This window comes from Dermacentor variabilis, chromosome 6 (assembly GCF_050947875.1).
Source record: "Dermacentor variabilis isolate Ectoservices chromosome 6, ASM5094787v1, whole genome shotgun sequence".
Classification (NCBI taxonomy): Eukaryota; Metazoa; Arthropoda; class Arachnida; order Ixodida; family Ixodidae; genus Dermacentor; species Dermacentor variabilis.
The window spans coordinates 60,736,776-60,760,038 of record NC_134573.1 but is presented as its reverse complement, the minus strand read 5'-3'; the positions used below and the strand labels follow the sequence as shown (position 1 = coordinate 60,760,038).

The 23,263-nt window shown below is 45.6% G+C and overlaps 1 protein-coding gene across 1 annotated transcript in view; it reads right to left on the bottom strand.

Moving 5' to 3' along the window:
* LOC142586154 (derlin-1-like) overlaps positions 1-23,263 on the bottom strand; it is a 52,039-nt gene that overhangs the window by 14,217 nt on the left and 14,559 nt on the right. The window contains exons 3-5 of the mRNA XM_075697406.1: positions 20,670-20,734; positions 5,100-5,126; positions 4,620-4,715 (exon numbers count right to left, since the gene is read on the bottom strand). Of these exons, the coding sequence (XP_075553521.1) occupies positions 4,620-4,715; positions 5,100-5,126; positions 20,670-20,734 (188 nt within the window). The remainder of the gene's footprint in view (positions 1-4,619; positions 4,716-5,099; positions 5,127-20,669; positions 20,735-23,263) is intronic.

Below are 23,263 nucleotides of genomic sequence, written 5' to 3'. Positions count from 1 at the left end.
TGCGCCGCTGTCATAGGCAACGTCATCCTTTTCTTGTCAAGCCGCCATCATCATGCCGTTGTGTTCATGCCGTCATAATTGTTTCAGTGCCATCATTTCAGCTTTCTCATCCATTCGTCTTCACGCCGTTGTTATCCTACACTAGTTGTCACGTTTTTGGATTAAATAGGTACGGTTTAATACAGCGAAGATGTATACCTCAACAGTCCAAGGAAATTTTCGTGTCATTGTTGGCCTGAGTGGCTATGATGTTGGGCTGCTGAGCACGAGGTCGCGGGATCGAATCCCGGCCACGGCGGCCGCATTTCGATGGGGGCGAAATGCGAAAACAGCAGTGTACTTTGATTTAGGTGCACGTTCAAGAACCCCTGGTGGTCGAAGTTTCCGGAGTCCTCCACTACGGCGTGCCTCTTAATCAGAAAGTGGTTTGGCACGTCCAACTTCATTATTCGAATTCGTTGTTGGCGCGGTAAGCAAAAAACTCTCCATACGTGGGCCAATCCCGAAGATGTTGCAATGCCGGACCGACCCACAACGGAGGTGAAACAGGCGTTAAGTACATAATTGGGCCGATCTTGAAGCTAGTGCAATACCGACCCGACCCGTGACGGAGCTGAAGCAGGCGTTAAGCACTGCCTATAAGTGGGCCGATCCAGAAGATAGTGCAATAACTGCCCTACCCGCGGCGGAGGTGAAACAGGCGTTAAGCACTCCCCACACATGGGCCGATCCCGAAGATAGCGCAATACCGGCCCGACCCTCGGCGGAGGCGAAACAGGCGTTAAGCACTTCCCATACTTGGGCCGATCCTGAAGATGGCGCAATACCGGGCCGACCCGCGGAAGAGGTGAAGCAGGCGTTAAGCCCTCCCCATACGTGGGCCGATCCCGAAGATAGAGCAATGCCGGGCCGACCCGCGGCGGAGGTGAAACAGGCGTTAAGCACTCCCCATACATGGGCCGATCCTGAAGATAGCGCAATACCGGCCCACCCGCCGCGGTGGTGAAACAGGCGTTAAGCACTCCCCACACATACGCTGATCCCGAAGGTAGCGCAATACAGGCCGGCCCACGGTGGAGGTGAAACAGGCGTTAAGCACTCCCCATAAGTGGGCCGATCCTGAAGATAGCGCAATACCGGCCCACCCGCGGCGGAGGTGAAACAGGCGTTATACCCTCCCCCCACGTGGGCCGATCCCGAAGATAGCGCAATACCGGCCGGCCCACGGTGGAGGTGAAACGGGCGTTAAGCACTCCCCACAAGTGGGCCGGTCCCGAAGCTCGCGCAATGCCGGGCCGACCCGCGGCGGAGGTGTAACAGGCGTTAAGCACTCCCCATACATGGGCCGATCCCGAAGATAGCGCAATGCCGGGCCGACCCGCGGCGGAGGTGTAACAGGCGTTAAGCACTCCCCATACATGGGCCGATCCCGAAGATAGCGCAATGCCGGGCCGAACCGTGGCGGAGGTGAAACAGGCTTTAAGCAGTCCCCAGAAGAAGCCCGATGCCGAAGATAGTGCAATACCGACCCGACCCGCGGCGGAGGTGAAACAGGCGTTAAGCACTCCCCAAGAGGTGGGTGGGTACCGAAGATTGCGCAATACCGGCCCGGCCCGCGGCGGAGGTGAAGCAGGTGTTACTGCACTACGAACACACCACGGCACGCCGGAAAGTTAAGGTTACAATTATTATTTTTCTTCTTTTCAATACACGGTTCTCCCTACTGTGAGCATCGGAGGAAATACCGCGCATCGCCCCCGGTGCCGGTGCCCACCCACCCATTGAGGGGCGACTGGACAGGCAGAATGGTCGACCAGGTAAAAATATTTGATCACGCACGAAAATATTATAAAAAAACTTCAAGTAAACGTTGAAAGAAATCGCAGTTCTCTAGTGTGCTTGCGAGAAAAATCGAATGAAAATTCGGCCTGTGGGAGGTTCCATCGCACCGCAGATTGACCGCAGTGACTCCGTTGGCGCAACGCCAGGAGCTTGGCAATGTCGTAAACAGCAGAGATCAGAGGTTCAGATAGCTATGGCGCTACATTTCGGTGTGTTAATCTCAAAGCAAAAAAAAGCAAGCAAAGAGAGTAAAAAAACTGGCATTGCGATTCAATGCTGCTGCCACATGTGGAACGAAGCACTCTTATTAGCTCACGCTGATCTCAGTCGCTCGCATGTGTTTCGTGTCCATTTTTGACAGCGGCAATTCACGCACTTATTTAACCTCGAGCCGTTTGGCGATAGCGGCGGGCGGCGTCCCTGGCTCGCGTTTCCTTCGATGATGCGCCGAAAATGTACAAACGCTCAACGTACCGTTCAAATTGGTGGAATAGTCGGATCGAAAAGTCAAGGAAAAGTCTATTGCGTGTGCACTCCCCTTTTTAAAGTAGCGTGTCTTTTTTTTCTCTCTCTCTGTCTCTTGTTAACGCGTTCGAAATGCAAGAATGTTGCATTTAACATACAAGGCGGCGGAATGGTCATATAATAAAAAGACAAAGGAAAAGACAAGAGGAGTGGTTACTCGTGTCTGTACCCCCCTTGCCCTTTGGTCAGATGTGCGCCCGTCAAAAATTTCACTCTCGGTATGCCAAAGTGTACGACCCCTACATGGGCAAGCTTTCCTTTCAGCTGTAAAGTCATTGCGTGCGTGCGCCCAAATCAGCCTGCTATTGCTGATATAGGATACCAGACAGGAACATTACAACAATTTATACTGGTAGAGCAATTTCTGAAAAGCTCAATTTTCATACATTTAGTGATATAGACCAGAGCATGCCGCACCTGTAGGTGGCAGCCTTGCTTTTGTAGGCGCTGCGAGGAATGGTGGAGCGAATGGTCATGATAGTGATCGGCCTGTTATTATTAGACGCGTGCTGCCAGCGTTCCCTCGTCTAGGCATTTTCATCAGTTGCTTTTTCAAAACCGCACCCGCGTCCAAGGTGTACTGTCAAATGATGACGGGGATCGAGAAAAAGTGCGCTTGCTCTATACAAAAGTACAAGAGTAAAAAATTCCGGTGTTTTAGCAAGTGATGTCGAACACTTCCTCTATTATCAGCTTCATGACCAGTGTTGCCAACGATATAAGTATTATCATCCTCATCAGCCTGTTTTATGCTCCCTGCAGGACGAAGACCTCTCCCTGCGATCTCCAATTACCTCGGTCCTGCGCCAACCGATTCCAACTAGCGCCCGCGAATTTCCTAATTTCATCGCTCCACCTAGTCTTCGGTCGTCCTCAATTGCGTTTCCCTTCTCTTGGTACCCATTCTGTAACCCTAATAGTCCGACAGTTATCTAACCGGCGCATTACATGACCTGCCCAGCTCCATCTTTCTCTTTTGATGTCGATTAGAATATCGTCTATACCCGTTTGCTCTCTGATCGAAACCACTATCTTTCTGTCTCTTAAAGTTATGCCTAGCAATCTTCGTTCCATCGCTCTCTGCGCGGTTCTTAACTTGTTCTCAAGCTTCTCTGTCAGACTCCAAGTCTCAGCCCCATATCTCAGCACTGCTAAAATGTACTGATTGTACACCTTCCTTTTCAATGATAACAGTAAGCTCCCAGTCAGCAGCTAACAATGTCTGCCGCATGCGATCCAACCAATTTTTATTCGTCTGTGAATTTCCTTCTCATGGTCAGAGTTCCCTGTGATTAGTTGACCTAGGTAAACGTACTCCTTCACGGACTCTAGAGGCCGACTGGCTATCCTGAACTCGTGTTCCTTTGCCCGGCTATTTATCATTATCTTTGTCTTCCGCATAGTAATCTTCAACCCCATTCTTACACTGTCTCTGTTAAGGCCCTCAATCATTTCTTGTAACTCGTCTGCATTGTTGCTGTATAGAACAATGTCATCGGCAAACCGAAGGTTGCTGAGAGATTCGCTGTCGATCTTTACTCCTAAGCCTTCGCAGTTTAATAATTTGAATGCTTCGTCCACGCACGCAGCGAATAGCATTGGAGAGATTGTGTCTCCGTCTCACCCCTTTCTGGTTTTCTTCTGTAGAATTAAGGTAGCTGTAGAACCTTTGTAGATATTTCCCGAGGTATTTACGTAAGCGTTCTTTACTCCTTGATTATGTAATGCCGCTATGACTGTTGTATCTCTGCTGAATCAAATGCCTTTTCGTAATCTATGAAAGCCATATAGAGAGGCTTATTATACTCTGTGGATTTCTCAATAACCTAAATAATTACATGGATGTGATCCATTGCAGAATATCCCTTCCTGAAGCCAGATTGTTCCCTTGGTTGACTAAAGTCCAGTATTGCCCTTATTCTATTGGAGATTATTCTGGTAAATATTTTATATAATACTGAGAGTAAGCTAACTGGCCTATAATTTTTTCAATTCTTTAACGTCTCCCTTTTAGTGAATTAGTATAATGTTTGCATTTCTAATGTTTTCTGGGACCCTTGCAGTCGATAGATGCTTCATATAAAAAAAACCGCCAGTTTTCCAAGCATTATGTCTCCTAAGTACAAGCATAATGTCACTGATTTCTTCGCGGTTTCGCGTACATAGGCACTTGCAAAGCAGTTTCAGCTTTGCAAAGCGAATAATTTCGTTTTTTGCCTACTTTGAAATGTAATGTGATCCTACGCACTCACCCTGAATTGAGTGCCAAACCAGAAGTTGACGATGACGTTCTCGTGGAGCTGACACCAGACGTAGAGGACACTCAGCACCATGGGGTCCATGAGAAGCTGTCGAGTAGCGACGGTGAGACAATTTGACAACAAATGCTCTCGGCGACTGGCTGTACAAGTCATACGGTGCAAAACACATTTAAAGTTCTCTTAATTCCCACCCATTTGCGATTACTGGAAACTTGTGAAACAGGAAACCAACATGAATGTGTAGTTGGCCTTAAACTTTGTGATGCCCTGTACCTGAATGCAGCTAGCTTCATCTCCCCTTCTTAAATATTGGTGAATGACCATGGTTGTCTGCAGGAACCTATTTTAGCTCCCTCTTTCCCATTATTGTTTTTATCCTATTTCCTACTACGTGCATTTTTCTCAGTTTTGTGCCATCGATGAAAGGCTCCAAAACACAGAGACATACATAACGCACGTGAGTGCACTTACAAGCAGGTCTGACAGGAGGGCGACAATCTGGATTCAGAAGTCAAGGTCTTCCACGCATTTTACAATACAGCGTATTACATAAGGCGCTGCACCAAGTGACCTTCTAGGATGACGGAAAATGTGTGAACCCTCCACTATGAATCAAGTGGTACTTGCAAAAAAAGCAATTCTATTTAACTCGAGCCCACGCCTAACGTTCCCATCTAAATCAAACTTTCAGTTACTTCAAAAAGTTTAGGAGCATCCAAAAAGTTTCGCGAGAAGTCAGTGAGAGAGCCACTCGCTTATAACGACCAGGTGCTCTGCTCAGTTCGGTTATAGCGAACGGAATGCACCACGATGTGTCATTGTCTCGGTGAGCCGATGGAAGGCATATGGCTGCACCGCGCAAGCCACACGACACAGTAAATCAGCGCAGCGCCGCATTTTGATGTTTAGCTTTTTGTTGCCATTCTTTACTCCTGGATGCGCTGGCTCCACAATTACATCACGAAGACAATCACGGCTGTGTTGCACGTAGTTATGTCAAAGAAAATTGACTATATTGAAGGAGAAACAGAAGTGCTACTCTGGGACTAAACATAAGATGCAAAACTTAGGAAGTCGTTAAACTCGGGTCCCATAAAATTGATGACGCCTTCTTCAAATGTTTCATGAATGCCAGTACATCGAATTTTCCCACCAGTAATCCCGCAAGGTAAGGGCATTTGTCTCAATTATGGAAGCCCGCAGAAATAAGCTTCTTTTATAAAGCTTCCATTTTCTTCTGCTCGACGATGTCTACGAAGACCTAATGTTGGACGGCAGCTCAGCCTTGTAGACCCGTGCAGGCCTTGCCGACTGCGGCCTAGCGAGGGAAAACTGTTGTGGCGGACTACACCACAGATGTGTCCTAGAACATCTCTGGTTAAGCTATTTTTGAAAGGTGTGACAGCTTCCGCATATGAAGTGTGCCAGTGAGGAGTATAACCAGAAAGCTGCCGATCACGGCAACGCGCCTCCACTCGTGTGGATATCGCCTGTCTTCGTAGCCTCGTAGAAGCATCTCGTACATACGTCAGAGGCTCGACTTGCGATGATGTGAACAACGTGTAATGGTAGCTCATGGCCTCCGAGATTCGCACGCTCCGGCTGGTTTTCGTCCGGCTGTCCCAGTCGCACGGAGAGAACGTGCTAATTTCAGGGGTGGGCGTGGCCGGCTCCTCATCCGCGCCGCCGCGCTCGCAACCGATGGGAAACACAGAGCGCTATGGGGATACGATAGGTACGAGGTACAACGGGGTATGTGGAAGAGTGTAATGGTTCTAGGACTTACATTTGGAAATGCGGTTGTTTGCTTGAAATCAGGGGTACAATCAGGACTCAATGGCGTGCCAAAGGTCAGTGGGACGCCTCGCATTGGACGCTCACGGGAAGGCTACAAATGAAGCTGCACAGGGTGATATGGGCTGGACAATCTTTGAAGTGAGAGAAGTTGAAAATTGATTATGAACAGCGACTGAGGAATACGGTAAATGGGCTGGAAGAGTTTTCATGTATTTGTACAGAAAAAAGATCTCAGTGCCCTTCCACTCTTTGAAGAAGGATGGCCAGCGAATCTGTGTATGCGAGCCCCTTGATGGCGAACTGCACCTCCGCCGCGGGTCGGCCCGGCATTGCACTATCTTCGGGATCGGCCCACGTATGGGGAGTGCTTAAGCCCGGCTTCACCTCCACCGCGGGTGGGGCCGGGCGCATGCATTTCGAAGTCGCTCCTTTGAACGGGGCAATCTTGTCAACGTGTTACTTGCGGCCCTTCGCCTCGTTATCCGCTTCTCGTCGCCGCTCGAGCGAGCGCGTCGCTTGCGGTCCACTTCTTTGACGCTCGCCCGATGCTCGGCCTCTAGGTTCGAACGGTTTAGCGTACGACGTCTCTTCGAGAGCCTATATTGCTCCTTTCTACTCGCATCGTATTCCCGTTGCTCCTCGGGAGTTCATACTTTGCGTGGCCTACCCATAGCTCATATTCTAACTAAACCGCGTGCGTACGTTACATACGATGTGTGGTTTGATACGTAAACCGAGACATACGTATTCAGACACGCCTCGCACTAACGCCACTCCCTTCTGCGCAGGAACCTTACAGCAGCTCCAACCCATTGTTCGGCGACTCTCACCGCGATTCATCACGCACGGTGACACCCTGCCGCCCGTGTGCACGTGCGCTGCACGTGTTTTTTGCGCTAGATCGTCGATTTCTAGAAAGCCGAGTTTTCTGTGGACCGCCACGAAAGAATCGCTGGTTGGTAAAGGTAAACAGCTCCCCGCAGGGGCGTCTGCGTCAGCAGGCGTTTGGTGTGTTGCGACACCACGTACCCGAGCACACGAGGGTTGGACCCTCCCGCGTGTAGCCGTGCGCGGCTTAGCCGTGTCCGGGGAAAAGGGGATTCCGGGGGTTGAGCTGATGCCGGGTGTTCGGACCTGTAAGGCCCCCCGGCGGAGGCAACACACCTCTTTGGCCTCTGCTTCACGTAGACGGCACCCCCGGACTGACCCATCCGGGGGAAATCGGTAGTTGCCTTTTCCTGTCCCCCTCTCCATTCTGCGTCTTTCTCTCTTCTTTTCAATCTTTCCTGTATTCTCCTCTCTTCTATTTACTTCCGACTTTTGTGGCAGCGAGGGTTAACCTTGTGTGGGTGGCCAACTTTGGGTACTCCAGATTGGGTTGTAGTAGCACCGTACAACTGGCGAGGGCCGGTCTTACTCCTAAGACTTGCCCTGTCCCCATGTTGGGCTCGGTGGTGGGCGGTTGGCGCTGCAGCTGAACTCAAGACTCCTGTATGGCTTCTAGCAAACCACTTTCCCTTCATCGCCCTCTAAAAAGAGGGCACCGATGCAACGTTCCAATTCTGTTTGAAGAACAATCAAGAACACTTTCCTAAGTACCAAGTAATCCACAGTGAAGGCAACAAGAGCGTGCGTAAATTCTCCCCCTTCTTAGTGGCGAAATGCCTCGCAAACACTATAGGACCTGGCTACAAAGCCACAAAGATGTCTAATGGAGACCTGCTCCTTGAATTGAAGGATAAAACTCAACATGATAAAATTAATGACTTGAAATGCATTGGCGATGTAGAAGTCACTGTGTCGGCACATCGAACCATGAACACGAGCCGTGGAGTAATATCTCAAGACGACTTCTTGGACCTTAGTAACGAAGAGTTGCTTGAAGGTTTCCAGGACCAAAATGTGATCAAGGCAGAAAGAATCCTAATCCGCAGGAACAATGAACAACTCCCAACAAACCACATTGTATTAACCTTCGGCACTAGTGTGCTGCCTAGTACATTGGATGCAGGCTATATCAAAGTACGTGTTAGGCCGTACATCCCTAATCCTCGACGGTGCTTTAAATGCCAGAGGTATGGACATGGATCTCCGACATGCCGAGCAAGGCAGACTTGCGCAAAATGCAGCTCAAACGATCATCCATCGGACACTTGTGACTTATCTCCACATTGCGTGAAGTGTGATGGAAGCCATCCAGCTTACTCCAGGACGTGCCCTAAATGGAAAAAAGAAAAAGAGATCATTGCATTAAAAGTCAAAGAAAATATAACATTTCACGTAGCAAGGATACGTCTTTCGTACTTAGATCACACCAGCTTTTCCGAGGTGGCACGACGGGGGGCAGCGTCACAAATACCTCGGGAGTCTACCGCAGTCACTGATAGGGGTCCGGTAAACACTCCGCCTGCCCTTCTGGTGGCAGCAGCAACTGCTGCTCCATCAACATCTAAGGTGGGCCTGCAGACTTCGGTTCCGCAAGCTCCAAAGCTAAACCAAACTCCACGGCCTGGGACGCAAGTCTCAGCGCCTAGTTCACGATCCTCCAGCGCCTCCGAGAAGGTTATGGAGGTCGATCAAAAATCCCCGGCGTCATCGACGCCGAAAGATCAGCGCTCTCAGAAGCGCGCTAGGAGAGAGAAAATTCCTGTAACTGCTCAAAGAAAGGGACCGGTAACCTAAACGGTTACCCCCATTGAATACATATCCATCTATCTTTACCACGTGCTCTTGAACACAGACAACAAGAATCTTCCTCGATATGGCTGCACAAATTATTCAGTGGAATGCCAGAGGCCTATTTCGCAATCTAAATGATGTGAAAGATCAACTAGAGAAATATCAGCCACGACTGTTCTGCGTTCAAGAAACACATTTAGAGTGTACACACAAGAACTTCTTAAGACAGTACATAATTTTCCGTAAAGATAGAAATAATGGTAATTCTTCTTCAGGTGGTGTGGCAATCATAGCCCAAAAGTCAGTAGCATGCCAGCATGTATCCCTTTAGAGTTCATTTGAACCAGTGGCAGTTCGGGCTATATTGTTCAACCAACTCATAACTATTTGCTACATATACATACCGCCTGATGAACGGTTTGACGCAGCAGAAGTTGAAAAGCTGACTGACAAGCTTCCCGAACCCTATATAGTAATCGGAGGCTTCAATGCTCACAGCACATTCTGGGGTGACTCAAGATGTGATGCGAGAGGACAGGCAATAGAAAAGTTCATTCTTTCTTCTGGAGCCTGTCTGTTTAACAAGGCAGAGCCAACCTTTTACAGTTCCACACACAACAGGTATTCATGTATAGATTTAGCCATAGGGTCAGCATCACTTCTTCCATACCTGGAATGGAGAGTTATCAGTAATCCATATGGGAGCGATCATTTCCCTACACTCCTAGAAACAACAAAGTGGCACGATGGACCAGCTTACCCCAAAAAGTGGAAACTTCATAGTGCAGACTGGTCGAAATTCAGAAACATATGTAAACTCTGCCTGGAAGATGTGGACCACCTAGGTGTAGAGGAACTGGCCAGCTTCGTCACTGAACATATCCTCTGTTCTGCTAAAAACTGCATACCTCAGTCCTGCACAGATAAAGTCAATCCAAAGCCGTGGTGGAACAGAGACTGCGAAACTGCAAAGAAACGCCAGAACAAAGCATGCAGTAGATTTTCACGCTATCCAACCACAGAAAACCTAATATAATTTAAGCGGTGCAAAGCAAATGGCCGCCGCGTCCGCCGAACATCCAAAAGAGAAAGCTGGTCACGCTACGTATCCTCCATAAACTCATACACGGATGTTAGTAAAGTATATAAAAGGGTACGTAAACTAAAAGGTCAACGTACAAATCCTTTTCCTCTCATCCCTGGCTCTGGCGATACATTAGAAGATCAAGCAAACACTCTTGGTGAGCACTTTCAGAGAGTATCAAGCTCCGAAAATTATTCTGAAAAGATTTTAAACCATAAAAGAATAGCAGAAAATATTCCTCTGGGTCCGAACAAGTCATCAGAACGATACAATAGACCGTTAACATTCCATGAACTCAAGCTTGCCCTAGGCTCTTGTGGTAGCTCGGCTCCAGGTTCTGACACAATAACTTATGAAATAATCAACAATCTGCCTTATGAGACCCTAAACTGCACTTTAGGCCTTTACAATAAGATATTTGCTACTGGTCATATACCCTCATCTTGGAAAGAAGCAATAGTCCTACCAATACTCAAACACGGCAAAGACCCTTCCTTAGTTAACAGTTACAGACCAATTGCACTCACTAGCTGCTTACTCAAGGTATTTGAAAAAATGATTAACCGTCGCCTTGTGTTCTTTTTGGAATATAATGGTATATTTGACCCTCGCCAATCTGGCTTCCGAACAGCGAGGTCTACAACCGATAATCTTGTTCTCCTTGAATCATATATACGTGATGCATTTGTACACAGCCAATACTGTCTATCTGTATTCTTTGATCTTGAGAAGGCATATGATACTGCCTGGCGATACGGTATTCTGCAAGACCTGTCGTCCCATGGAATTTGTGGCAGCATGCTGAACATTTTGCAAAATTACTTATCTGAAAGAAAGTTTCGCGTAAGAATTGGTAATGTACTATCACGCACTTTTATTCAGGAAAACGGTGTACCACAGGGAGGAGTGCTAAGTTGCACACTTTTTATAATCAAAATGAACTCTCTCCGCTCTGTTATACCACCCATGGTGTCTTATTTTATGTGGACGATATCCAAATCAGCTTTAAATCTTGTCACTTATTAATATGTGAACGCCAGATACAGTTGAGTGTTAATCGGCTCAAGAAATGGGCAGACGAAAACGGGTTTAGATTTAGTGAAGAAAAGACTTCCTGTGTGCTGTTTTCTGGACGAAGAGGGGTATGTCCGGACCCTTGCGTTACGATGCATGGGGAGAAGCCTGATAAATAGAAAAGAACAAAAATTTCTGGGTGTATTCTTCGATACTAAGCTAACCTTCATGCAGCATATAAAACATTTGAAGCTGAAATGTCTTAAAACTATGAACCTTTTAAAAATTTTATTTCACCAGTCGTGGGGAACAGATAGACACTGTCTCCTATCTCTTTTTAAAAGCCTTGTGTTGTCCCGCATAGACTATGGATGTATTGTATACCAGTCGGCTTCAAGGACAACACTTAAAGTACTCGATCTTGTATATCACTTAGGTATCCGCCTAGCACTTGGTGCCTTTCGTACAAGCCCTGTCCAAAGTCTCTATGCAGAGTCGGATCAATAGCCACTGTATTGTCAGCGTACATATCTCGGAGTCACCTATGCAATAAGAACCATGTCCCTAAAGCAACATCCATGCAAAGCACTCATATGTGATCAGTCCACATGTCAGTTGTATTCAAATAGGCCTTCACACGCCCCGCCATTCCCGTTAGCAGTAAAATCTGTTGCAGAAAAGCTCGGAGTAGATTTCATAGATCTGCAGGAAAGTGACAATGCTGAACCCATCCCACCTTGGGAGCAATGTACAGTCTCCTGTGACTTATCCTTTACAGAACTTAAAGAGTTGTCCAAATGCCCTCATCCAGCAACATTTCTTGGCCCTTGAAGACAAGTGTAAATCTATGGCAATTTTCACTGATGCTTCAAAGTCTGCAACTTCGGTATCATGTGCAGCCCATGGCCCAAACTTCTCCAACTATAAAACCTTACATAAACATAGCAGCATCTTTACACCAGAAGCGTACGGTATTCTGATAACTGTTGAGCATATAGTACAGCACAAAATACGAAAGTCTATAATATACACAGATTCTTTAGGCGTTGCCACAGCCCTGTCCTGTGGCAAAGCAAGCCGAAGCCCTGTATTAAGCATGCTCTTTAAAAACATTCACGTAGCGTATAAACAAAACCTAGCTCTTGTTGTATGCTGGGTGCCAGGCCACTCTGGGATCGCAGGCAATGAAATGGCGGACAAAAATGCTGGACAAGCGGCTCATTGGAATACCGTTGATGTAAGCTGGATAGCTGGTGTGGACATGAAACCTGTGGTATGAAAGGCGCTCCGTAATCATTGGCAAGCTGAATGGGACAAGGAAATTGAAAATAAGCTCCACCTGCTTAAACCGCAGTTAACCAAATCTTTCCCACTGAAGCTTGATAGACACACCGAAGTCGCACTGGCACGACTCAGAATAGGACGCACTTATGGCACACACAAATACCTCTTGACTGCAATTGACCCACCGACGTGCACACGCTGTGGTGAGAACTTAACCGTCCTACACGTCCTCATTCAATGTCCTCAACTTTACCGAGAGCGAGTGGCTCATTTTAGGGAACTTTTCTGAAATCATATACCCCCCATCCCTGAATGTTTTTATCAGAGGATGCATTTTCTAACTTTAAAAGAGTGCTTAATTATCTTGCAGAAGTTAACTTTCTAGACATCATCTCATATCATCCCAACCATCAGATTGTGCCTCACAGGTGAGGCACAATCTGATGCACAAAAGTATGTCTGAGCTCTCTTGCACTTCTTGCGTACGCAAGAATTGTACGGCAAGGGACTCGGGCAATCCGCAATAACTTATCATGTGTGCCTATAAACAATACATTTAAGGCTTTATATTTATTTACGTAATTATTTTAGAATCGATCCACCAGTATTTATAGATTTGTCTTAGGTGTAGGCCTCTATACAGCCTCTATTTGAAGTCATAGCACTAAACCCACAATTTTACACAACCAAAACATGTCCTGGCGCTCTTTGGCCTTAGATGCCCTTGCGCCAATAAACTTCAATCATCATCAAAAGTAAACAGCTTCGCTGTAGAACATTGATTCACAGTGGAGGAAAAGAACTAGGAAGCTTACCAGCAAGTATGCGACCTGTTTGGTGAGCAGCATGGGAACAAACAACATCAAGCAGAAAGTCGGAGAGGCTGAGATAATCTCATGGGTGGCGGCAATGGAAAAGAAACCTGCTAGGAGTAAATATTTAAGAGGAAAAAACAAAATCAGGAAAGAAACAATTTATGATAACTCAAGGAGAAGCTCATTAGCTCATTACTTTTCGAAAGGAGATCGGGGATGCTTTGTAACACGCACTTATAAAGCAAGTCTGTTTATGCGCAAAGTTTTCCACTTGAGACGCTTAAGAAACCTCGTAAGGCTCGTAAACCCTGGGTAAGCGCCGAATGTCTGCATATGATGAAACAAAAAAAAAACGATCTTTATAACCGCTTCATCAAAAGCAGATCACAGGATGACCTGGCGCGTTTTAAGACGTATAGAAACAAAGTGACGTCTTTTCTAAGCCGAGCAAAACAAGAGTATATGGAAAAGTTATTCAACCCAGACGTGTTAAAAAGGAGTGACCTTGTATGGAAAACAATACATGAAATCTTGAATCGAGGTGCACATTCCAGCGGCATGCTTGAAGTCTTAGTAGACAACGTACCACTGGGTGGAAAATTATTAGCCGAAAAATTTAATGATTTTTTCGTGTCTTTGGCAGATAGCAATAGTGCCCCCCCGAATGTCAAATGCCTTGACTCGCGAGTTCCTTCCACTGCATTCTTGATGCCAACGGACACCAGCGAAATCGAAGCTTGCCTCTTGACCCTCCGCAACAGTAGCTCACGGGACATAGATGACCTTAAGATTCAGCCAGTAAAATATGTAGCCGATATAGTAAGCCCAGTCCTAGAACATATTTTTAATTGTTGCCTCGAACATGCAGTGTTCCCTAAACGAATGCAGATTGCTAAAGTAACCGTTGTTTATAAAGGTGGATACAAAAACGACCTATCAAACTATCGCCCAATTTCTATTCTTCCAATTTTCTCAAAGTGTTTTGAAAAGATACTGTATACCCGAATGTCTAGTTTCTGTGGGAAATTTAATATACTAACGCTAAGCCAGCACGGTTTCAGGAAGAACTTTTCGACAGAGACTGCACTTCTAACCCAAAAAGAACTAATCTTGGAATCCTTTGAGCAAAAGCTTTTCACTCTTGGCATTTTCATCGATTTCTCGAAAGCGTTTGACCGCATCAATCACCAAACAATGTTAGCCAAACTCGAACACTATGGTTTTCGCGGAAAATGTCTTGACATAATTAGATCCTACCTCAGTTCTCGCGTCCAACAAGTAACAGTAAACAACGCACTATCAGATGTTAAACATATTTCTTCTGGCGTTCCCCAGGGAAGTGTTCTGGGACCTCTGCTCTTCCTCCTTTATGTCAACGACATAGTCTGTTTAAGTAAGATCCCAACATTTGTGATCTACGCAGATGATACCACTCTGTTCTTTCGAGCAGCACATGTACGAGATCTTGAACAGCAAGCTACAGAGTGTCTGCGCCGACTTCATGAGTGGTCTGAATCGAACTCGCTAATCATAAACACAGAAAAAAGTAAAGCTGTATTATTTAGGCCTCGTAACAAAATTGCTTCTACTCCACAGATCTGCTTAGAAATGGGTTCGTCGTCCATTCAAATAGTTCCCGTGGTCAAAAGTCTGGGTGTTTTCTTTAACGAAAATTTATCGTGGGACGATCACGTTGAAATGGTCAGGGGCAAGTTGTCAAAGGTTGTTGGTATCGTGTCCCGACTGCGATATTTCCTACCGAAGCGTGTTAAGCAAATGCTGTACAATGCACTGTTTTCTTCAGTCGTTAATTACTGTATCTTGGTCTGGGGCACCACGTCATTTACCAATATCAGACGGCTGCACATGCTTCAGAAGAGAATTGTTCGAAATATTGTTAATGCTTCGAGATTTGAACATACCGCACCGATCTTTGCGTCACTTGGCATCGCCCCCCTTCCCCAACTGCATGAAAATTTACTGTTAAGGCGGTATAAAACAAGTATAAGACAGAATAATACATTCATGTTAGACTTGGCAATGTTGAAATGCAAGGAACTTAAGTATGCTACCCGCACTGGCTTCACGTGGTTTGTGCCTAAAACGCGAACGAATTATGGTCGCCAAATGCTTAGATACATTCTTCCACAGACGTTAAATAACGCGCTGTGAATTGATGTTAATTTATGTACTGCTGACACTTATGTCATAGTGCTTTGTGCTTGCTTTTGTTTTTGCCTGTAATGTTCAAATACCGTTTCATTTGTGTCAATGTTGTTATTGCGTATGCTTTACACATGCTGTATGATACACTGCGATACTGTTGCCAAGTCATTGTAGGGTGCGTCGACCTCTGTCAAGCCTTTCTTCTGGCTTTTTGTCGATGCACCCAACATCCTCATGACGATGTTGAATAAAGAATTGAATTGAAAAAAAAAGATATAAGAAGGAAGAAGAAGCATGTGCTTGGTGCGGTAAAGCTAGGGGAACGATAGAGCACGTTTTATTAGAATGTGAAAATATCTGCCCAGCGGTCGATTTAGGCCTCTCTGGCCTCCTTGAAGGCTTTGGGTTCAGCGAGAGGAGGAGGAAAGTAAACACGTCGGCAGTAGAGATTAGTAAGAGGCGATTGGAAGATTGGTAGAAGAAAATTAGGAAAACGACAAACGGAGGAGTGCGAAAGCAAAGTTTACAATAGGGGTTCAGAAAGCTTGGTCATGAGAATTCATCATTCTTTCCTTTTATTTTTCTTTAACATAGCTAGGACACTAGCCAACATAGTAACAAGAGTTTGGTGGCGCAACCCACAGCCCCGTTCCAAAGGGTACGCTCATAGACTCCATCCATCCATCTTATTCATGCGTCGGGGAGGCTTTCGGGCACTCTTGTACTGTTTCCACAGCTTGGATGAGGCGAGAAAAGAATGTTTCTGCGCTGCTTTATGGTCTTTTACTGATTTGGAAATTACGGCCAAGGTGTACGAGGGGCAAAGTGCATGCTGTAGCCTATTTTCTCAAACGCCTAATTTTTCTTTCTGCAGACATGCACTCGCTACATTCAAGCGAGTACGTACTTATAAAGCGAGATATAAGAATGCAGAAGAAGCATGTGCTTGCTGTGGTAAAGCTAGGGAAACGATGGGGCACGCATGTGCTGCAAACGCACTGTACTTCGAAATTTACGGGTTATATAGATATGCTGATCATCTTGTGAGTCAGTTTCGAAGCTGGCTCACCAAAGTAGCCAGTTTCAAAGCAGGTTCGCCAGCTGTAATCGGCGCTTGCTTTTGTTTGCGCGTTTAGCCGTCGTGATATGGCGTGAAGCAACACGTAGCACGACCCACTCACACAAACATGCCGTAATCACGCGTGCAATTGGGTTGAGGTGCACGTTAGAGATCCTCATGTGACCAAAATTATTTCGGAGCTCCGCGCTACGGCGTTCCTCATATTCATGTTTTTTTGCCCATACATCAAGAACTGCCCGTATTGCAATAGCGAGTCTGTGAACACTCCAAGCAGTGACATCGACATTTCCTCTCAGTTGCGCTGAACGCTAGCGCGGCATCCGAACAAGAGAACAGCGCAAAGCCTTAGTTTAAGCAGCACGCACGCGTTACAAAAAAAAAAGGTCGAGCGCACACTGACACTGGTACTTTACATAAAAATCAACTGCAATTTTTATTGTACAATCAGCACAAATTCAAATGCTAACGTTTCAAAATGAGTAGGATGCATTGTTATAGTTCCAATTTGACCTGTATTTCTAAAGGTAACCTGATTCAGGTATCAGAAACATGCATTTCCGTCTAGCTATGCTTAGAAACATTCGCATTCCCACGTAATAAATTGTTATGCACTCTAAAACAAGTATGCTTCATCTGCTGGTATCTTGGCCCTAGACAATCTTCGTCATCTGTCTTGCTTGCATTTGTTGTCCTAAAAAATTTCCGCTTGCTAGTTTCTTGTGAAGAATGCTATGGCATGCTGATAACGTGCGTGTCCACGACCTGGGAATACCGGAGGCGAATCGCTAACGTATAGGAAAGCAGATAAGAGAGAGGATGGTTATTGTTTGCGGACAAAATCAGTCTCGAAGGGCGCAAACTTTTTTTTTAAATGTGCAGAAGTTCTGATCACTTATCGCGTTTCAATCAATTATGATGGGGCTTTGTAGACCCTGTCCTGCGCATTGCTATATACCACTACACCAAACTGCTGGGCTCTGTTTGTGAAATGTACAACACACACGTCGCTAAGATGGCGCTTCCACTGACTTTCAAAAGAACTGCCACACCACAAGGACTTAAGGCCGGACCAGAAGTTCTAAGTTTCCAACGAATTTCCAACATGAGCGTCAGTCTGCGTTGACGCCCACGAATTTTGTTGGCATCTTGAGCATAATGTTTTGGCGTGCAATAAATGTTGCACACTGCAGCTGAATCCACCCGCTTCAAATGTTACGAATCATGTGGGACGCTTTTGCATAGACTATTCGCTACACAATCATAGTTTATATTTTACCAAAGGTCCTTGCGGTCTTCGCGTCGGCCCTCTAATCAGAAAATGAGCGCATGGGTATACTTCAGCACTACACTCCGCTTTTCGTCATGATCGGTCAAAAGAGAAAGGCGCGTAAACCAAGAGGAATGGCACACCACAAGTTTGGTCACGGTCTGTGAATGGCCTCTGAGACGAATCACACTGGTACGCAGCGTGCTGTGCCATTTGGGAAGTCATGGTCCGTGCTATTTGCTTTCCTCCTGCTTCTTGATCCCCTACTGGCAATTTCACTGGGATCTGGCATAGGTAGAATTTGGCGTCAGGAGAGCGTTACCCAGCATTACATATTTGTTGATGGTGCCATGGAGACTCCGGGTGACTCTAGCTGGCCCACCATGCTGAATGCCTGTCGGAATTGTGTTTTTCGTGGTTTCCACTTAAAAGCAAGCACATACGTGACCGATACCTAATGTTATCATTATCTGCGCTGACACTCATTGCGACTGTGTTTTATTGCTTTGCCAGCAATGCATAGTGTAGATGCTATGATTGTGTAAATATCTGTGGGCAAGCATTTAAGGAATCCATAATGCGAATCCACTCAAGTGCTACTTTTATGACGTCAATCTCGGCGTGGGCTGACTTGAGTATTGTGTCATGTGGTACACAATCTGCACCGCAGATGGCACTACGATTCCTCTTGTGGGGAGATGAATTCAAATATATGTAGTAACTTGCGTTCCACAGGGCTGATTAGTTCATAAGCGTAATTACAATTTATTGACCTAACAGCAACTAAGGCCGTTCAGTGCCAAAAGAAGGGTTATTGCTGCTATATTCACGCCCATTCTGCAGGTTGTTTTCCATGTTTTGAGGTTAGATGTGGCAAAAATGTTACATGATAACCAACTTAGTCTGAAAAGCTGCAAATAATTCCTTAAAGAGAAGTGGTTTAAAGTGGTAAATCTCAACAAACATAAATAAATCTTGATAAATGTCTCGGAAAGTCTTCCCGTAGTTTACTGTCTGTGTGTTTGCGTGACAATAAAAATTGAAAAAGGGTAAAATATTCAAGGGGTATATTTGCAGCAAGGGCAGTCTTTCCTCAAAATAAGATGGTCATGCATTAGCAGTGAGTGACCAAACCTATGCGCAACTATATATTTACTTTACGTGTCCCTATATTGCGTGACAACCGATAAATAAAAGGCTATATTTACGCTGTTCAACTCAAACACAATTTGATCCATCTTTCTTTCTGTCTGTCTCTATTTAGAATATAATATATATATAGAATATTTTTTCAGCCCGCCAAAGCAATGATGTATTTGAGCGGGTGTGGACAGTGCGCTGGCCTGAATGGCACAGTTATGTCTTCTACGAACAAAGGAAACAATAGGGAAAATAAATAAAATAGACGATCTTAATTTCTTTACGTGCCACTAACATGTAACTCGACCTGAAGTCCACGAAAACATCCACGTTTTTATGCGCACCACTGTAGACTTTCCTTCAGCATGGCACAGTAGAAGCACTGGATTATGTTTTTCCTCCATTCTTCCCTTTCTATTTTTCTCCGTTGCTTGACTCACTCCTAAATGTTCCTGCACAAGCAGTAGTTTAAGCAACAATATATTTGAGCAGACAAAATGTTATATCTACAACACAACCCTCTATTTGATCATATACACTAGTCAAATATTTTGAAAAGATGAGTGACCCAAGACAATTAAAAGAAAAGACGATCTCCTAATCTATTTTATAGAATAGTTAGCGAAACGTCATTGGAAAAACTCCCGTTGCGTCGTTTTCTCTTATTATTCCCTGTCATTTGTTAGAACCGTGCAGTGTACAAAATCTTTTGTTTTTCGGAATGACGACACATTGGGAAGTTCTGGTGTAGTAATAAACTATAACGGTACATGAAATGCTCTCGTTCCTTTAACATAGTTTGTGAACGCTGTAGCCCGATCGAACGTCTCAGTCTTGCGCAGTTCACGTTTTTACGTTCTCTGTTTTAAATGATTTGAAAAGATTTGCGTCCGCCAATTGGTTTCACTTATTTCCCTGACGTCAAACGGTATCGCGTGTTCAAAACGGTTCTTTTCTTCGTTCAGATCTGCCTTTGTGTCACTGGTATAAAAATTAAACCTGAAAGCTCTGGGTAAATTTTCCGGGTGATGCTACACCATGACTAGTGCTCAGCCAAAGGCAATATTTTACATTAGAGGAACGCGTTTTCATTTTCCAGTTAGCCTAGCATTAACACTAGCAGAGCAAGGTCATTAAGCTCTGAGCGTGCTCCAGCTGTCTCGGCTCTCTTTGAAGCTGAAGGGGAAGTGCATTGCGTTTTTCTGGGTAGAGCTCTTATTGGAATTCTTAGGTTTCACCGACTACAGCGACGAAATCTTTTCCAAACGCATAGCAACGCTGCAGATGACGCATACTTCTATTTTCCCTTGATAGAAGAGAAAATTGAGCGTTGCAACTAACCGTTACAATGAGCGCATGCACTGCACAATTTTATCTATTTGGGAAATGTGAACGTGAATGAGCCCGCGACTTAGATAAAATAGTTGTATATGCGTGGATACCGTTACACACGACAGCCAGTACATATTCTGGTATACACGCTTTCCCATGCTTTTTTGCTCGCTGCTGTTGCACATTTCTTTCTGGTAGTCCACACTGCGGCCTGCCCAATCCCTGTACCGTTTTCTCATTGCTAAACTAGTAGAAAATCTGTGCCAGCAAACTACGATACAGAAGTTCACTGCAGTAATTGTGCTCTTCTCGGATGACGGGACTTGTTTACTACTCTAGTCCGAGAGGCTGAACTCAGCCAACTGCCAACATAGAAGGATACAACTATGCAGATCCAGTTGAAAAGTAGCATGAAGAAGTAATGCGCCGGGTGCCCACCAAAATGGCCTGAAAAAAAAAGAAAAAAAAGGAAAGCAGGAGGCATGCGCTGTAGCAATATGTAAACTAGGGAGAGCTCAGGCATCATTAGCGAGGGTGCTGAAATGAAAAGCTATAAAGCCAGCGTTTCTTTTACTCTGCCGAATAGCTATTGACCAGGTAATTGCTGTAACTAACTTCAGCCTTATCAAAAAGCGAGTATTAATTTGTACCTTATTCTTTGCTGACGCTATATTTTCATTACAAGCACGACCAAGTGTCAGTGTTATTATTATTATTATTATTATTATTATTATTATTATTATTATTATTATTATTATTATTATTATTATTATTATTATTATTATTATTCGTGTCAAGGATGACTGAGTCAGGATATTATTTTGGGGGTTCGAGGGGGGTCTTGCCCCTATATGCACGTACATGCGTGTGCTTGTACATGTCCCTGTATATATGCACATGCTAAAAATTTCGACGGATTTGAATCCTAGTCCTCTCCGGTTACGCCAATGGTTCGAGCATAGCCTGCATTAAAACGTGTAATCTTGCTCTGCACTTGCGAACAATTGCCGCACGTAGCTCGTGACCAGCAGACGAAAAGGCAAATGGAACACCACGCGGCATTTGCCAGCTGCGCGCGCGAGCAGTGGCTTCACTGCAAGGCTGGAACATAATGACGGACCTATGCGCAACTCTGCTCCCTGCGGGAGCATATACAGGAGTACCACCCGCCGGAGGCAGCCAGCGACGTCTAACAATAGCTGCTGGGTTCGAGATAAGGGGTGTCTGGGCACGCCAACGTTTGCAGACTAGGTCCAGTTGTTTACCTCCCCGTAGGCGCCGTATATCGTGGGCGCTCCCGTGCCTTGGTTTGCCGCCAGAAAGAGGGAGCGCCACAGGTAGCTCTTTTATTTCTTGTTTAACCTAGGTAGGACATTAAACGGTATAATAGCAAGAGCTTCGTAGCGCAACCCACCGCCCCTTTCCGAAGAAGACGCTCATAACATCCATCCATCCATCCAGCTCTACGCGGGTGCAGCTTTGCGTTGGCGAAGTTGCTCGGGGCCTCCGACTCCGCAACTTACGAACGCAACAAGTGTTTTCACCGATGCGTTTTTTAATGTTGTTATAGTCTCGCGTTTAGCAGACTGATTAAAAAACTTTACGTAGCTGTGAAAATGCTGCTGCGCTCCCCCGGAGGCGTATTTGGAATATTCAGAAGGGACAACGCATGGCAACCGCAGCGCCACGCTATTGGCTTACACGCCTGCGGGACGCCGTGATGTCACTCCTAACAACGGCGCCAAGCGATAACTCTCGTTCCCGGTGCTCTCCTGTTGACCAGACCTGACTAGTCTACACCGTGTTCTAGCCGTCGCAGGCTTGGTTCTTCGCCCTTTAACACTTGCTACCTAGTGTTAGGCCAGGGCCGCAGCAGCCCCGGCCGTCCACTTAGCTCTGCTAATCAGCTGTTGCTGATGAGTGACTGTAAGTAACTGATGAGTAGCTGTAATCAGCTGTTGCTGATTAGTACTAATTATTTATTAATACGAACGCGTTGTATTGCTCATGAGGCGGCGTTAGTGCGACCACACGATGGTCGAAAAAGTCAAGGGAGCCCAAGTAAGCCAATCGAGGCAGTTGACGGCGTCAGTTAAAGCAATAATAATTAAGGCAGAGTGGATTAAGGCACAGATAATTGAAACAGAGTTAAGGCACTGGAGCACACGACCATTGGTGTAAGTCGAACCCGCGACAGTTGGTCTTAATTAGGGCGAAGTGAATTAATGCCCAGTTTCTAAGATATAGTTAAGGCACTCGAGCCCACTACCTTTAGTGGGAGTCCAATACATAGCCTTTGGTGTTAATTAAGGCGAAGTTAATTAAGCTAGAGTGACTTAAGACATAGGTTTATTTACGATATAGTTCATTACGGCACTCGAGCCCACAAATGGGAGAAGTCGAACCGACTACCTTTAGTGGCTATTAAGGTAAAGTTAATTAATATAGAGTTAATTAAGGCACTCGAACCCACAGTGATTGGTGGCAGTCGAACCACGGACATTTGGTGGTGACAATGTGTTCGCCTTCATCCACCTAGGGATAAGTCTTTCTTTTTAGAACATAAAATACACGCGCCGTAGTGGCTTAGTGGCTATGGTGTTGGGCTGCTCAGCACGAGGTCGCGGGATCGAATCCCGTCCTCGGCGGCCGCATTTCCATGGGGGCGAAAACACCCTTGTACTCACATTTAAGTGCACGTTAAACCCCAGGTGGTCGAAATTTCCGGAGTCCCACACTACGGCGTGCCTCATCTATCTACAACCACGCAGCTTATTTAGACGGTACACGAGATATCGAGTGTACTTGACCAGGCTGGCCAAATTGACATTCTGTTTTTAGACTTATTGAAAGCCTTCGATAGAGTGCCTCATGGAAAATTATTGTATAAATTAGAGTGCATAGGGTTACCTTTGTACATTATTCAGTGGATTGCCTCGTACCTAGTTGATAGAAAGCAGTTTGTGGAAATTAATC